This window comes from Camponotus vicinus, unplaced genomic scaffold (assembly GCF_025532165.1).
Source record: "Camponotus vicinus isolate PSW18456_S1 unplaced genomic scaffold, iyCamVici1.0 SCAF_3, whole genome shotgun sequence".
In the NCBI taxonomy this organism is placed as follows: Eukaryota; Metazoa; Arthropoda; class Insecta; order Hymenoptera; family Formicidae; genus Camponotus; species Camponotus vicinus.
Genome location: NW_028141967.1, coordinates 20,191,295 through 20,209,218, shown reverse-complemented (window position 1 = coordinate 20,209,218; position 17,924 = coordinate 20,191,295). Strand labels below are relative to the sequence as shown.

At 37.7% G+C, this 17,924-nt stretch overlaps 1 protein-coding gene across 3 annotated transcripts in view; it reads left to right on the top strand.

Moving 5' to 3' along the window:
* The window catches only part of Dip-lambda (Dpr-interacting protein lambda), a 146,186-nt gene that overhangs the window by 109,578 nt on the left and 18,684 nt on the right, over window positions 1-17,924 (top strand). For all 3 annotated transcript variants that reach the window (XR_014437628.1, XM_083093131.1, XM_083093130.1), the window contains one exon: window positions 7,135-7,237. Coding sequence is in view for 2 of the 3 variants with exons in the window: in XM_083093131.1 (XP_082949257.1) it covers window positions 7,183-7,237 (55 nt within the window). In the remaining variant the exon portion in view is untranslated. The remainder of the gene's footprint in view (window positions 1-7,134; window positions 7,238-17,924) is intronic.

Genomic DNA, 17,924 nt, shown 5'->3' with positions numbered 1-17,924 from the left:
AAATTAACGCAATATTATTTTAATTAATCTTTATTATTTTATTATATTAATTTTTCTTCAACTGATATTCAATAATGGCAGAATGATGGTAAAAATATTATGTAATATGTGGGTCTTGATTTTTGGCAACATTTTTATATTTTTTTTTCTACCACATATTACAATATTTATTCATACATACATATGCTAATTATGTAACTAGACAAAATCCTTCCATGCCATGTAAAAATGTAAAAATGTGTAAAAAAATGTAACGGGGAATTTTTTGTCTTCGTTGGCCGCGTACCAATTTTGCTCGCGCCATCGCACATCCATTATTTTCATACGATTATTTCGTACGCGCTGTAAACTGGCGGCCACGCGTTATTTCTCGCGGTGGATGCCGAGCTGACAGTGAGGGATTTTGGCGCATAGAAACGCGCGCGAAATCAAATTCGGCGGTTTTACCCTCCAAATTGGAGCCGTTTAATCGACGCCAAAGTGTCCGCGACAGAGCCTTTCCATTGTTATTTCGAATTGAATATACGGCGTTTTATGTCGCGACGCGACCTCGGTTTGTCGACAGAAAACCTGCATCAGCCATATCGAGTTGCATTTTGAACGTTTTGCGTGGATTTGACTTCTTGCCTCCATTTAAAGATTAATGAATGAATCGTTATACGCGCTTTTCTGCAAAGGCACGAGAAAAAACCATCGGGCACGTGTGTGTATTCCAAAGTTAACAAGCGCGAAATTACATTGTACGAGTATAAAAGAGAACACGTCTATAAAAATAATTTGAATTATACAAACATTATCGTTTAATATGTAAGTTCCGAAAAAAGAGGAAAAAAGGACCGTTTGAGTAGCAAAAAAGTCGTCCGATGAGTTAACCCGGTTGAACTCGTTTGCCCGTACAACCTTATTGAATTAGCTTCCGCTCTGCTGGCGTATTCGAATAGAGTATCATCCTAGAAGGTCTCCCGAGCGAACTATATATGTATAATATATATAGCTCGGGAGAAATTAACTGGGGTGCTGCGCGAAAGAGTTTCGATTCTGCTGCATAATACAGTTCGGGCCACGCGGTAGAAATTCCACGGGCCCTCCTCTCCCATAGGGATTCTCCGCGTACTTCAAATTTTCCACAAACGAGTTGCTAAGCGCGGCTTAGCCGGCCTTCTATGCAGCGGCTTGTGCATTATGAAGCTAGCCCTGTTCCCTGCTTTTGCCACCGCGAAACGGTCTTTCTCGATCGCGTTTTCTCTGCCCAGGAGAGCCCGTCCCTCTCTCGTATCCCGTCTCCCCGTCATATTCATTAACGACGGCCAAATGACACAGAATTGTTGGCGGAAAGTGCGCGTACTTTCCCACGTAACAACGTTCGCCATGCCGCGTTGTGGTACTTGAAGAGCACAGGCACTCCTTTATATAGCTCATACATGCGCGTATGCGAGTGCCACTGAATGCGAAGCGTTGGCGGAGGAGCTTTTAAAAATATAATTGGCACGTCATGTGGAAGGCGAAAACACGAGCCTCGTTGTGACGCGAGAGTGCGCGCGACTTTTTAATAATTACGCTGTTTTTATTACCCTACAATGCGCGCGCGGCGTTAATGGCGACGAAATTATGACACGTATTAATTCGTAAGAGATGACAAATATTGAAAGATGAGAATAACGAAATCCGATAAAACGTCAGTTTGATAATAATTGCTAACGTAAAATACAGCAGAATATAATAAATTAAACTATTGTATGTACGGTTTCTTTATTTGTGAATTGAAAATTTCTGTCAATATTTAAAAACATTCTACCATCTTCCTATACAATGATGTAAAATAATAGTATTTTAACCCTTTCGTACCTCCAGGACATATATGTCCCATCTACGAAAAAAATCATAACTTTTAAATAAATAATCCTATCGACTTCTCTTAGCTTGTTTTAAAGAAGAAGGTTCAAGCTATATGTAAAAAAATTGCGCACTTTGAAATGTAACGTATACAGTAAAATATAATTACCTAAACTTTGCAAAAAAATCAAACTTTTAGAGAATGAAGATTAATTGCATATTAATCGAAAAATCATAAAATTTATGCGCTAATTAGAAACTTAGTTTTATTTAAATTTTGATGGTAAATTTGGAATCAGCACCCCTAAAATCCTGTAAAACTGTCTTCATATAAAACACATCTCTTTTGGGAAAGCCGAAGGTACGAAAGGGTTAATGAAATATATTTAATTACGTCTTTGTGCAGCAAAGATACAACAGAGAAAGGATATCGAATAATTTTAAAACGATTGCACGAATTTTATACAATAATATTTAAAGCTACGTAAAAATCCAAAATATGTTTATATCATCGATGAAGCTGGGTCTGGCAGAACCAAACGCGAGTAGTCAAAAGGCTAAGAATATACTGCGAGCGGACACTCGGAGCGCAGGTGTCCATGTGCAATACTTAACAATCAAATTAATGTTCAAGGATTTATTTCACCTGTGTAGAGAGGCGCGAAAAGCAATTAAAGCGGCATGCGCCGGTCGCCAATTTGTACGGTTTACATCGTTATATCGAACGAATAAATCCCAGTGCCCGGGCTGTCGTTACTGCAAAGATTAGATTAACTGTCTCTTCATTTCGAGCGGAGACAGTTATTACCGCCGCAGGGCGTCTCGTGTCGAGAATAATCGTCCGATCGCGCGCGTTCTTGTCTATAAACGTGCCGCAGGGTGAAACTTCCATCTCGCGCCTCTGTTCCTCTTCACCATCCTCCCGCGAATACGCGCCGAAGCTTACGGGCTTTATAGCTTACGATTAAAAGCGATGTTGTTTTCGAGTCGCGTCTGTGTATCGTTTCTCGATAGCATGCAAACGATATTAGATGCGAATGCGACTAAGCGTCTCGCCTATTTGCATGCTATCGATAGATACTTATTTTGATACGAAGTATATAGGATCAGCTGTTCGGAATACCATTATGTCAAATACTCAGGCAGCTAAAAAATTGCCGTATGATTAAACAATATTGAAAAATTTAATCAGTTATTTTAATAGCTTCAAGATAAGGTAAAACGATCACGCGAATTTTTTTATGATGATTTCTAAAGCTAGGTAAAGAAATTCAAATTGTATACATAAGAAAGACATAATTATATACTTAGAAAAAATTAGATAATATAGAAAATTATTTACACAAAATTTCATATTTCATATTCACACAATTTAGATAATATTTTAGAGAATATTAGAATATTATCCGTGACTTTTTGAACATCACACGGAAGAGTGTTCGGATACGATATACATACGAAGATATGTGATAAGACACGGATCCATAATGGCAGCGCTATTGTATACTTTCGGCATGCGGCGTTCATGTCTCTATTAAACGCTGTCTCCGATCCTTTATTTGCAGTCGATCATCAATTCGCGATTGTGCCAAGGAATTGGTTTTCGGAGGCAATCGCGATCGATTCGCGGATATATGAGCAATGTTTTAAAACTGCGATACCTTCTTTCATACTTTTCTTTCGCATATTTTTTCCCGCTGACGATGTTTCATGCAAGCTTGTTTTTTATGCTCGAGTGATTTCCGATTTCGCACGCAAATTGAATCGGGCGTGATTAACCAATGGAACGTATCTGTCCGGACCTAGGATTCTGCGAGAGGACTCGCGTCTCTCCCTCTTTCCTCTTCACTTGATGCAGCTTCACTCGTCAGCGGGAAACGCGGCGTCGCGTCGAGCGTACGCGTGCGACTTCTTATCATCGGCGCGTTCAATGCATAAAGCATAAAGTTCGTATCTCATGCATACATTCATAGAGCCGTCGGTGCGACAGCGATGGCGGGAGCGAGACGAAAGTCATAACTTACGGTACGTCCCATACCTCTCGTTCTCTTCCCCACGCGCGCCCGGTAACCATCGCTGCGAGAGGTATCGAAACACTCGCAAAATCACCGAAGGGTAACTGTGGCACGTATGACGGCTGACACTCCTCGCACAGGTCCTTGGTGCGCTCAAAATTCCATTTTCCTACGAGAAAATTCCATTTTTCCATCGGATCCCTCCTTCTCTCTTTCTCTCTCGTTCTCCATCGATTCATTGAAAAATAGTCCACTTACCGCGGTCTCTTTTTACAATAAATCAATCGCGCCTTTCCGACTGTGCCCCATAATCATCCCCTTCTTCCATCTTTCATTTTTCTTCGACGTAACTTTCTTCCTTCGATGCACCGGCCGAGGGTTGGATTGTCTTCCGAGATGGCTGCTGACAAATAGCGAATCGATCGTCGCAACCGCCGCCGCCACCCATCGGCTGTTATGCCATAAAGCTGCCGCAACAAAGCGTCGTTTTGATGCTTTATGGGCATCGCAGGCCGATGGCGGGATGACGTTGTCGAGATGGATGTGCGCGGCGGCTTGGATTGGCCGCGGGAGAACGATGTTCGTTTAGGGGATGAAGCGGCGGGCGCATCGCGTTTTCATGCAAACTCGACACGGACAGGGGATTTCGCTCGCGTGTGTAGGACGCACAATAGAATTTTAAAGGCCTACTAAAAATTGAGCCTTTTCTTGTCAATCTTGGAATGTCAAGCTCGTATAATTGACTGACACGTACAACATATACTGGCATGTCACTTATTCTAAAATTTTATATATCTCAATATATTAAAAATATAATGTATAATATAATATATAATTCAATAAAAACAAAATATAATTTAATATAATATATATAATTATTTATATAATATATTATTAATATAATATATATAATAAATATAATTTAATATGTAATATATATTGTTTATATTTTTTTCTACATTCAATAAAGTTTTTTTTTATTATAAGAGGATTATAAAAGATTTCTCTCTAGTTAATTTAAAACTATCTCTCTGATATACTTGCATTTTTAGTTTATAAATTAAAAAACTGATAAAGAAAATGTAGAGATACTTATTCTGGTTTTAATTAATTATTATCTAGATTAATAGTGATTATCTGAAAGCTATGCTTGTGCGACCAAGATGAAAATTGACACATTTGTTTTTGCATCGTTCTGATTCCGCGATTAGTGCAACGTAGAAGTCGCAGAAAGCTATAGTAGATCATAGATTGATTTGCAGAGTTGGGAGCAGGTGCGGTCCGTGTAGGATCGATGGCTGCGTCGACACTTTCTTTCATCACGTGACACGCGAGAGAATAAAAATTCCTCATTCGTGATTTTATCGACATCGCGGGATGAGTCGGATGTCCATTGATGAGAAAAGAAACTCTACTATTGTTTCGGAAAGAAAGTTACGTTATTTGGTGTAAGGGCAAAAATTCCGCGAAAAAGAAGATATGCAAAAAATTTTCGCTTCTCTATCAAAATTAATATTCAGAGAGAGATTTATATTAACTGTAAAAATATATAAATAAATAAAAACAAAAATATATAAATTTTTATATATATAATTTATAATTTTATAATTGATTTTAGCAAGTGCATTAATATTAAATATTTGCAGAGAGGAGACAGGATTTATTTTCTTTTAATTTTCTAATATTTCTATTATATATTCTAATTTTTTTCTATTACATGTGCAATTTTTGAATGCATATATTATTAAACAGATTTTTGTTACAAAATTGGAAAAGTTTAAGACATGACATTGAAGTTATTCGACGTGGCGTTTACTTTTCCAACGCAGTGTTTGAAAAGTTTAAACAAGCAGTAATCTGATAAGAGAAACTACGGATTGTACTAACATCATTCGACATCTACCTTAGAAAATACAGCTTTGTTTCTTGCGAAATTCTTTTTTGAAGAAAAACGAAGATTAAGTGCAGATTACATTGCAGAGGCAATCTCTGTCTTTCTAAAAACTTGCTATTATGTTTATTTTTGGGGAATTTTGTTACTGATAAAAGACACACATTTTTCTTTGAATATTTTCCTTAAAACATTTCATCTCTGTTACCTCTATTTAAAACGCTTGTAATCAATTTATATTACTTAACGTACTTTCACATTTTCTAATTACATTTTTTCATACTTTCTTAAATGAAATCATTATATTATCATTAATAAGCAACACGATTTCACTTATAAATATAAATATCATTGCAAACGGTGAAATTTTCTTGAAAGTAATCATCTTGTCACTGCTTTGAGTGACATTTTCATTAATTCAATTTAAAAGAGTAGATCCTTATATTTGTCCCCTTTTTTATTTCAGAGAATCTCCTCGATACGATAACTTTTTTCATCCCTTTATTTCTTTTGAGTTGGAAATTTCAAAGAATCGAGCAATAGACATACTTCTCGCTGATAGGCTACTTAATAGGCCCTTATGCTTCATTGTTTATATGCAGCTGTTCATTAAAATCGAATCGCGTGCGTACGCGATGCCTTTGCGATTTTCACGGCATCGAAATAACAAGGGACGCTTCTCTCTAGGCGTAATTGGTGATAGAATATAACCTATCACGAGATGATCATTAATTACAATCGGCGAGCCACTGACGTTGCGGTTAGTTTGCTTCGAAGCTAGTTTCGATCTCTCTCACTTTATCTCTATCTCTCTTTTTCTCCACTTCCATTCACTCGTTTTTTTTCACAAATCCTTTCATTTCTGCTACGTTAAGGGTATCGAAAGAGTTAAGACGAACGATAATTAAAATTGACGCGTTCTTTTTCTCTCTTTTATTAAGAAAACAGTAATGTAGAAAGTGGAAAGAGAGCGACGCGAATTATAGCGGAAAATAAATTTCTCGCGGTAGAAACTGAGCGAATCGCTGAGTCAGTTTCCCACGATCGCCAAACTAGCATACTCATCACCGTACAATCATGATCAATTTGCGCAAAGTACAAAGTCAATTAAATGAGATTGGCTCTTTCTGTTGCAGCAAAATGCAGTTAAGAGAAATGTTGCGATGATGATTGTTGCCTTTCTCGATAATGTGATATTTATTTATAACATTTACTTTACAAACATAGAAATATACGCGTATTGAAATATATGAAAGTAGTTATTCAGATTCCTTTAATTTATTAATAAATATAAATAATAATTTATATTTTACGGATACATTTTTTGATACATGACTTTGTTGAGTTTCTATCTTTGCTGAAAAATATTTTTCATATGTTTTCATATGTTTTCAGATCGCCGACTGGTGTCCCAAAGATTCATCAGAAAACTGATCGACGCTCATGGCAGCGCGGAAACTCGCAGCCCTCTTTGCCGCGGTCCTGCAACTTTGCTTATGTGAGTGAGTCTCTTTTTCTCTTCATATTTGCGCATTGAAATTTTCATAATCTGTTTATCAGAATTTATCAAAAAGTTATTTGAGATGCAACAACGTCAAATGCACATCAAATATAGGAATGTAGAGACGTCACACAAAAAATTCAAGCTTTAACTTTACAAGAAATTAATAATTATTTTTTCACACACATTTTCATTTTTTAACGTGTGCTTACAATACATAGATCAATTATTCAAATTTTGAGAAGTTAGATGAAATATCTGAAAAAGTAGGAGAATGCTATTTTTTTCAATCATCTCAAACAAAAAATTTTTAATTGCGTTTATTCTTCTCGATCCGCTTGCAATGTTAGCACGTCACGGTATTTCCGGGAGATTCACGGTTCTCATAATTTGAAGAAACCGAGAAGCTGGAAAAAAAGCAAAATTGATCATGACAGCGAAAACCACGTCACACTGTCATGACGACAGAAAGGACGAGATTGAAGAGTCGGGGAAAAAGAATGAATCGAAAGAGCGATCGCACAGTCTTCAACCGCATGACTTTCATGAGGAAGCTACGGAAATTCTCCCAATGTCGTACAACAATTTTCCTTTCTGCGATATTGTTTGTTCTGAGAACAACGAGTATGCTGAACCGTGTGTTACATCGAAGCAGAAATAATGCTCGAATTTTTGTCGCGGAATACGATGTAAATATGAAGATAGTTGTACTTCGACATAACAGAGAGAAAGAAAGAGTATCATATGTGATATTCTGCAGAATCTTTACGTGAATCATCGAACATTTCCATCATCTACGTTTCTCAAACAAAAGCGAAAAGTAATAGTGAATAAAATAATAATTTTCAACACTACTTCAAAAATTAGAAACTTTCTAAATTAAGATACACATAATTTTCAATAAATATAAATTTCATATCGATTTAAATTTATTTCTTAAAAATGTTATTATTATCAGGACTTGTAATACTGTATCGAATCGTTTTTAGTTAGCTTGCTTTTCAGATTCAAGCACGCCGCCCTCGCTTTAAAGCGCATTCTACGTGTTACGTTGTAAATCCTATGCAATTTATTTCGAGGCCCTTTTATGCGCCAGGCCCTAGGCCCTAGGCGAATAATTCGCCGCCCTGCGTCCGTGCTTTGCCCGAGTCGACCAAGTTCCGTTGTAAGCCGCGGCCGTAAGACGCAACGGATGTTGCCTCGCTCGCACGGCGAGAGGACGCCGGCCTGGCCGCGCGTTCTCGCCCGCTCTGAATCTCTTAGCCCGGTTATATCCGCGCTGCGGTGTAGTGCGGTGCCGCAACGACTCTACGAGGACGATACATCGTCGGGGGTAGACTCGGCGCGAGGGAGTTTGTAGAATCCACTTAAATCCACCGTGATTTACTCGGGCACGCCATCCACCCCTTCTTCGTCCCTCCGTCCCTGCAGCGGGTTGCAGCCGCAGCCGCAATAAGTAACCGAGCCTCGGGATTTTCGGGCCGATGGAAAACGTTACGGATTCGTCAGCCAACGGTTCAGCAACTCTTCTTAAATAGCGCATCATATTGTCCTCTTTTTTAGGAAATTTTGATTAATTATACGTCACTTAATGTATATCAAAAGATTTTATTCCTTATGTGTGTGTGTATGTGTGCGCTTTTATTTTTTTAAATTATTCAAACAATTGTTTTCCACGAGCACCTTTTCCTCCGATAACCCGTTGTTCTCGACAAGACATTGCTGCTAGTTTCTTAAGGGAAAGAATTATAGATAGAAATCGCAAAATTTCTTCGACCGAGTCTTTTTTAAGTTGATTATATAATAGTGTATATACGGGCAAAAACTCCGTGAGTATTATAGCGCCGACTCTTTTGTTCGTCCGGAATTAAAGAGGAGGAGCCGCTTGAAGGGATTAGACGAGACAGTAATTAATTTCGGCGCGGTACTTCTTTTTTTTTTATTTTACCGGCGGTCTTATTATTGCTCCGCCCTTTTCTTTATTTCACTTCCGATACTTTGTTCCGTCCTTCGAGGGCAAAATCGTATGAAACGGTATTATAGTATTTCTTTGAATCGAGGGAATTTACGGGATTTTTATGCGGAGTGCGTTTCGGCTCTGTCTGTAAGTTTTACGTCGCACGACGATATATATATTTGTATGTAAAAATATATATTTATATATATATATTTTTTTTTCTTTAACACACTGGAGGAAAATAACACGACCAACATTTTTCTATATCTATATTTCGACGAGAAGCTCGGCGCGACATCGTTACATTTTGCAGTTTTTCCCGATTTACTTTATTACCTACATTTTTTGCATATGAAAACGCTAATCAACGACATCGTACTGAAAACATGAATACATGCCACAAAACTGCGGCAGATGCGACAGCGTCGCATGTTAGCAAACTCGATTACGTGTTAACATAATAATTACAAATGCGAGCATTAACGCATTCGCCTAATGGTACGATCTGTGTAGCTGTGATATTTTCATTCGTTTTTTTCCATGTGCATATCTAAAGACATTATTTTGCAATTTCTTTCTTAATCTCAATATACTCTTGATATATTCAATTTATTTTTAAAAATAAAGTACTAAAATTGTTACATTATGTTCACCAGACTTCAAATCGAAATAAAATAGATTAATATTATTTTACGATTTGGTAATATTATTTTATGACTAAAATAGAAAATTGAATATATTTGCCAATACTTTCTTTTATTTTTAAATTACACATATATTGATTATTCTTGTTCTAAAATGTATAAAATATATATATATCAGAAATGCGTGATATCTATATTTTAACTGAGGGAGGAGCTTCAGATTATTTTGTCATAAATTTATTGAAAAAGAAACTAGATAAATCTAATTTCTTCTCGTGTATCCATGGTTTGATATAAAAAATGCCATCAATATTTAAATGTCATTTAGATTATATAAATTTCGCTTTTGCAGTAATATGTAAAATATATAACACACACATTTTCTTTACTTATATAAGTAGAAAAAGACAAATATCCATATTTATAACTTTTTTCCTAAATAATGTGGTATATAAATCAAGCCTGTTCTTAAATATCTTTCGAAACTTTTCAATCACGAAATCGCAACTACGCGTATCCTTGTAAATGATCGATTTTCATTTCCCTGCAAGATTTACTAGCTCCTTGAGTTTGCAAAAATCTTTTATATCAGTTTTCGGCTTCGGTAAGGTTCTTCTCAGGTCTCGTAAAAAGGGACATCGCTTCGATCCGCTCCATCTTCATCGGCGGCCGATGACGCTGATGACACGCGGGAGAGAGTGCCAGCTTCCATTTTCAATATCGCGTCGACAGCCCACCTTCAGGATTCCCGTCTTCATGGTGGATCCCGCGAGTCTCGAGTGTATGTCACTGTTCGCGACGTTATCAGCGATTCGCTGGTTGCCGCATCGATTTCTATGCGGATATACCTATTGAAATGCAATAAGCTGGATCGAAGTCAAATATCTGAACCGTCGCGTCGCTAGAAAAGATACATTGTCTCGTCATTCGATTCACTCTTTTCTAACAATCATATTATCCTATACAATTATTATTTATCATTGAAAAATATATTTTTAATTTAAAGTGTTTAAGATTTTTTCTATATTTATAATTTATTTATCATACATTTACACAAAATATTATAAAAATATTTATAAATATTAGGAACACACAAGGATTAATAAATTATTTCCAGGTAACTCTCTCAAATAATATTTCAATGATTGATGCTTTGATAGAAATATGTAGCTGACTTTTATTAAAAATTTTATGCAAAATTGAATAAATTTTGTTTACATAAAAAATTTTTCTGAATTTATCGATGATACGTCCACACACATTGGAGTTCAATGTGCCTGTAATTGAATTTTGCGAGACACGTAACTCTCATAAAACAGCAACGCGATAAGTTACACGCATAAACATCGAGCGTTTTGATTACGGAAGCTACAGCTGTTTCAAGTTTGCAAGTTTTTCACTCAAAGAAGCGAAATTTAGGAGAAATAAAGAGATGAATATTTTTGCCACAATACACAACTACTATATTCACTATTGCGGTTTAATTTTTATATTAAATATTTATTTTTTCAGCGGTAATAACATTTTTTTAATATTTAATATGTTATTAAAAATACCAACATTTGATTTTTTAATATGTCCACCAAACACGCTAAGATATAAAATGTATCTTCCACGTTATTTCTCGTCGCGACGACGTCGAATGCCATCGTCGAAGTTCGCAGGGGACGTATGTAATCCGTGTAATCCGTCAAGCAGGTGGACGTAACTGGCGCCGTACGATATGGGCAAAGTTTGTCGCGGACCGTCCGACACCGGCCGGCAACGGAATAATTGAAAATGTCATGACAATTGCACTGAATGCCGCTGTAACTGCTTGACTAATGCAAATGGGTATATTCAAATTCTATCAGAGAATTAATAATTCGCCTATATCGGCCAACGGCGACGCGCAATACCAACATATCATCTTGTCAAACTTAACAACGGCGATATTATATCGTTCAGATTATTAATACCATCATCAAACTTGGGAAACATTTTCGATTCGATTGCCCAATCAGTCTTATTTGGAGTTCACTATCGTATGCCTTACTTTATTCCTTTTAATCTATAGCTACTTAATATTTAACATTAAATAACTTGAAAAGAATCTCGCGAAAAAGTAAAGTTTACTTGAATTTGAAAGGCGATAAACTTGTTATTTAATCGAAGAAGTTTAATCTGCAGAAAATTCCTTATTTTTGATTTCTTACACAAAGTTCGACGATTATCTTTTTCAACATCTTTTTCTTTGAAAAGAAATCCATTTTACGTAGATCAAAGGATTTATTATTAAAATGAAGCTTGGAGATTCTGGAATGCATCGTCGAACTCTGTGTACGCGAAGCTCGAATGCTTCCTCGTGGAGAATGTATCGGCTCACGTCACGGAGTTGCATTATTCACGTTCACACACTTGTCGGAAGATTTTAATGGGTGAAACTGTTCGAAACGCGCCGAGTATGTTACAGATATTTCGCTCTCTCCCGAATTTCGCGCGTATATTTTTTCTCGTAATTATTCGTGTATCCGGAAGCGATATGCAATAATTAAATTAAACGGACGTGAACGTCGCGTCAGCGCGAAAAGCGTTGATGCGATTTCGTGAAAAAAAAAATAGAATCAACGCGAATTGAATTCTGCAATCTATTTTTGATGAACGTATATACTTTGTTTTTTTTTTCAAGGAATAATGACATTAGAAAAAGGACCGAGTAATAAGCGACCCGTATTTGCCTGGAGGATTAAATTAGTTCTAAATAACACACATGTGTCATATATATGTTTTTCAAGTTTGTTCGCGACGCCCGAACGCGCGTTTCACGGAATAAAGAGGGAAATGAGGAAGTTAGTCAATCGAATTGCAGGCTTTATGCCGCTTTTACTACTTTAGACGAAGCGTAGCGTCGAATAGTATGTCGCACGGGCAATATAACATAGGCAGAGGAAAAGTTTTCTTCCTTATACTGCTGGCGACGCGAAGCGACGACGAAACTTGCATTTTCGCGACGCCCGAAGGCGGTACACGAGGAATTCATTTGGCATTCAGGACAAGAAATGTCGGAGATAGCCGTTGAAAGCTGCGGATGCGTGGTGGAATAAACGACTGTCCGAACACATTTAAGCAAATGCGTTTTCTTGCCGTAACGTGAGAAGTTGATTCCTTTCGTTGCTTCAACGACATTGCGAATCGTCTCGCTGAATTCTCCTTCGCAAAGAGAATGACGAAGTTAACCAACCGTTTTTACTTTGGGATCTTTTTCATGAGATTGTGAAACTGCGTGTAAGATTGCCCATAATTCCGCATAACAGATATCGGGGAAATAATAATGTATCTCGTGTAGATGTAAAAGACATGAAATGGAATATATGAAATTACGACGGAAGAAGCTAATGGATATCTCTAATGGAGAAGCATAAAATGAAATAGAATTTATTGAGGCTAGTAAAAAAATTCGTCAGTCATTGATTGGCTCAATAGACGCGATTATGTGAGTGGAATAAAATTGCAATGAATACCACGTGAAACTGAAACGGGTGAATTTTCATAAAAGAAAGTATGCATTTTTATAAAAGAATCAAAAGTTCATTCATAATTTAACAAAAGAATAAAAGAATAATAAATATTGATAATTAAAATATTGTAATTAATGACCTGTTTCCATTAAATCTGTTTTTACGGAGAAAAAAATCTGAAATTAAAACTGTGGTCGCGGAGATTCTAAGAATGCTCTTGCAACTGGAGAAATGAAAGCGATCCAATTAATACAAACAGCACCGAATTAAGGGGGCTTAAATACAATTGCCGTGTTTAGTATCTTTAAATGCAACACGCCGGCGTCGCGAACATTTTCCCGGGAAATGTGTATTGGAAAAATAACGACGAATCCGCGAAAAGAGATAGAGGTAAACGCGGAAGAAAGACAAAAATACAAAGGTGAATTGGAGAGACGAGGGAAGAGCCATCGGAGAGTCGCAGCCGCGCTCTCGCGACAGATTATGTTAACGAGACAATCCTTATGGTATACCGGAGAAGCGCATAGCCCACTGGCAGTCTCTTCTATTTTTCCCGTTCATTCGACAAAAGATTCCGCGCCGCCGCCTGCTCTCGCTGAATCGAAGAGGCAACAACAGGCGTATCCTGGCAAACAGAAGTTTGGCGCCGCGATGGAAAAAAAAAGAGATTGGCAGGAGCGAAACCTCTATCTCGCGCGCGAAAAAGTGGAAAAATGGAAACACCGCAGGATATTTCAGAGAAATTCGGAAAAGTGACTTTTTGACCGAGGACTCAGTAACAAGTAACAAATAGGGGAGGAATAAATCTTTTCAAAATGATAATAAAATGAAGTTTAAAGCTTTGGCAAAAAAATCTCCTCGATATCTTCCAATTGATTATTGATGCTGTCTTTTATTCCTCTCTCTTTTTTTTATACAGCGACATTTGCGACGTGCTTCGAGCTCCTATTGAATATTCGATCTCTTCGAAGAGGGAGTCGCTTTATCGTCTTCCTTCGTATCATTCTACAGCGTATTTTCGTCGAGCGTTCGGTAATCGTGTGGCTGCCCTTAATTGTGCAATTATGCACGCTCCCTTTTTCACGGCACGACGATGTATCTATAGCGACGCACGGCACGAGGGAAATTCGCGGCATTACTGGGAGCAGTTTGCGTCTCGGCTCTCTCTAACTTCTATCTACCGACGAATTCTCCGTTTAAGCCAAAATCAATAGGCACGTGCTCCGATCTGATAAGTATCCCGAAGAGAGGGAGAGAGAATTTTATATATATATATATATCTCTGTCATTCAGGAGAATCCTCTTGTTTCGCACACATTTATTCGCGTCGCGCATTTAAATATATTTGCATATATATATATATCTGCATGTGCATATATAAACTATCTTTATTTCTCTTATACAAACCTAATTCGTTCACTGATGCGATTTTTATCATTTAAAAACTTTGCATCTCAAACTAACTCCGATAGATGAGTTAGTATTATTTTTTTATTTCTATTTTTTCCTCAATTCCCGATTTATGACAAAAAAATATGCGCGAGGATGAAAAATAATGCGAAATATACAAATACATATTAAAATATGTACAGGTATACGCGAGGGTAGTTTACAATCCCCATTTTAAATTACTTCGCACTGCGACACAGCGTTTTCCAAGTTTACACACGGTCACGTGCCATCTCGTTCCATTTAAACGCGGGCTTTGCCGTGTTTCGTTTAACTCCTTCCTCCTACAAGCATCCCGCTGCTGTTTTTACGCCACCTCTTTCTCGTACGGCCGTAAATCCTTCGTTACCGGAACTTTTTAACGAAACTGTAATCCCTTCGGCGTTCTGTGTTTGCCGAAAAGATTCCGTCGTCGGCGCGCGACACGTGATGTAACTTCCGTTTCTCCGCGTGTCCTGTCTTATGCAATTCCTGGCGGTGAAACACGCGTACACGGACGAACGCGCTTCCTCTGCCGTGCAAGAATTCGTGGAATTTTTCGAGTTAGCTCGCCGGGCTGTCGCGATCTGAAAATCTGGAACACTTTGGCAAAAACAAAAAAGTCGGACGTTTAATCCTCGCGGAAATACGGAGTAATTCTCCTGTCTTCCTCTCTTGCCTCGAACAGTCGCTCTCTCCTCCTGCGCTCGATTGTTCTTTCGCTCTTCTTTTTTGAATTAAAACAGAACTTTTGTTCAATTATATTATGCACAAAGCATCTCAGTTTTATCACAAATCACTCTTTATTCATAGTCATACTCGAGAAGACTGAATTAGAAAGAACGAGGAACGATTGTTTCAATATCGAAGTATCGATATTATTCAAATGTGTACATTGTAAAATATTTTATTCTGCAACTAGTTCCAACCTGGACTTAATTTTACGAAAGAGCCACGTCAAATGTTTAAAGTTGAATTCTATCGAAGAGTTTTTAGTTAAATTTTTGCGAGTACAAATCCGAATCAAAATTGAAAATTGAAATTGAACTTTAACGATTGAGAGATGGGACGATTTCGCGGTTTGAACGGCGGCTCTTCGTCAATTTCCGGCTTTCAATGTTCTTGATTCATTTCCGTTTACGCGGGAGTATGCGTATCGTGATAATTTTGCTATCGCAAGCGCAAATGTTACCTTGATGACATCGGCTCATTGTCGCGACTCACGCTAATAGTCGCTTTTGCCTCAGGCACGTCTGCCTATTAGCATACGCATTCGAGCGTGTCACGTTTCTTGCTGTTCCCAAACCCCATCTTTGTTCGCTGAATTTCACATGGAATGGAACCTCGCAAAGTGCTTCCCTCTTATTCTTGATAACTCATCTTCTTAGCAAACCATGAGCGTTGTTTTATTAACCGTCAGGTTTTCCAAGGTATTTAATCAAGAAGCAAAAAATCACTCCTAGACATTTTCAGAAGAATTATCTTCTTCACTAAAATAAACTAAAATACTAAAGTTACTATACCGCATTTCTAACATATATTAGAATTTAAACGTCGGATTGATACAGCGCCGAAGACGATTACGAAATAGTCTTTAGATACGTGTGCAACATAGCGATAGAGAGATTTTCATACCGCAAGAATGCTTTCGAGAACTGATGATTATTTCGATCCAGGAATATTCCGCTATCGCGCGAGAACGAGAGACGTCGGGAACACATTTTAAATTCGCGATTTCAACGATACAGGATTTCTCTCAAGGCGTGGAGGAGAAAGGCCAAGCGAAATCCAAACTCTTTGGATCGGCGGACGGCTCCGTGGCTGCCATTGTGCGGGTGGCTTACCGTCGTTTTCCCGGGATAAAGTGGGTATCACCGGATACTGCTCAACCCGAGTCTATCGTTGGAGCCGTCCTACGGCTTTCGAGAATCTCGCTCGGTCCCTTAAATTAGACGCGGAGAAACGACGCTCGGTGACTTTTATAATCGCTTTTAATACTACTCGCAGAGGGTCGCCTTCAGATTCTGCATAACTGTTTTATTAGCGTTTGTTGGAAGCCGCTTATTGCGCGACAGAAACGCCTGACAGTCTTATTGGCTTTTAACGTCGGTCGTAACGACGTTAGACTCGCAGAGACGGATTTACAAACTCTTTTTATCTTCGCTTTACGTACATTTGTCGAGAATAATTGAATAAGTTATATAAGGTTTGTGATATAATTTATAAATATATATATATATGTAGATTATATATTTTTATATATTTTGATGTAATAATATAAACGAAAATTATAGCTGGCTCGATGAACTTGCACAATGCATCTGCCGAGAAAGAATTTCATGCCAGCGATATTGAGAATCGAGACTATGTATTTTTATACGAAGATCCCTCGCGGCACAATTTTGCCTTACGTTGGCGTAAACGGAACGATGTGAAACGGGAGAAAAAAAAAGAAACGAAATTGATTCCAGCGTAGCATCATGGCGATCTTAATTTCCTGGACGGTTGGTGCGTGATAATTTCGATGAAAAATTCCATCCTGCGCGCGATGTAATTAACGAAGAGATGGCAGACCGCGTGGGCGCGTTTGTAGTCCTGCCCGCTCGCGAAAGGACCTAATTAATTAGATATCCTTGCGACAAATTGCTAGAATTACACTTCACTGATTACAATTAGACTCGGAATGAAATTCCGGCGCAATAAAAGCGGAACATACTATGCCTGCGTTATGTGTTCCCTCTTTTCCTCTCTCTCTCTCTCTCTCTCTCTCTCTCTCTCTCTCTCTCTCTCTCTCTCTTTCCTCTTTGCATTCATGCGTACACGATTCACGTGAATACACGCACACTTTTCGCCGCTCGCAAGATTTTATGAAAAATTAAGCATAGTATTAGAATTCTCCTTCATTAGACAAGAAGAGGGAGAAAAAGAGAACATTGCCGGGGAAAAATAGAGTAGGTATGCAATTGTACGAGTATATTTTTTGCTATTGAATAAAAATTTCTATTATTGCATTCTTTAAGATTAATATATCAGAATATTATATATTAGATGAAAAAGAAGAAAGGAAGCAATTTAATTTAAAAAATCACAAACGAGAGTAATAAAAGAATGTAATAGCTTGGAAACAGCAACGCATAACTGGAAAAATGGCTGCGCAA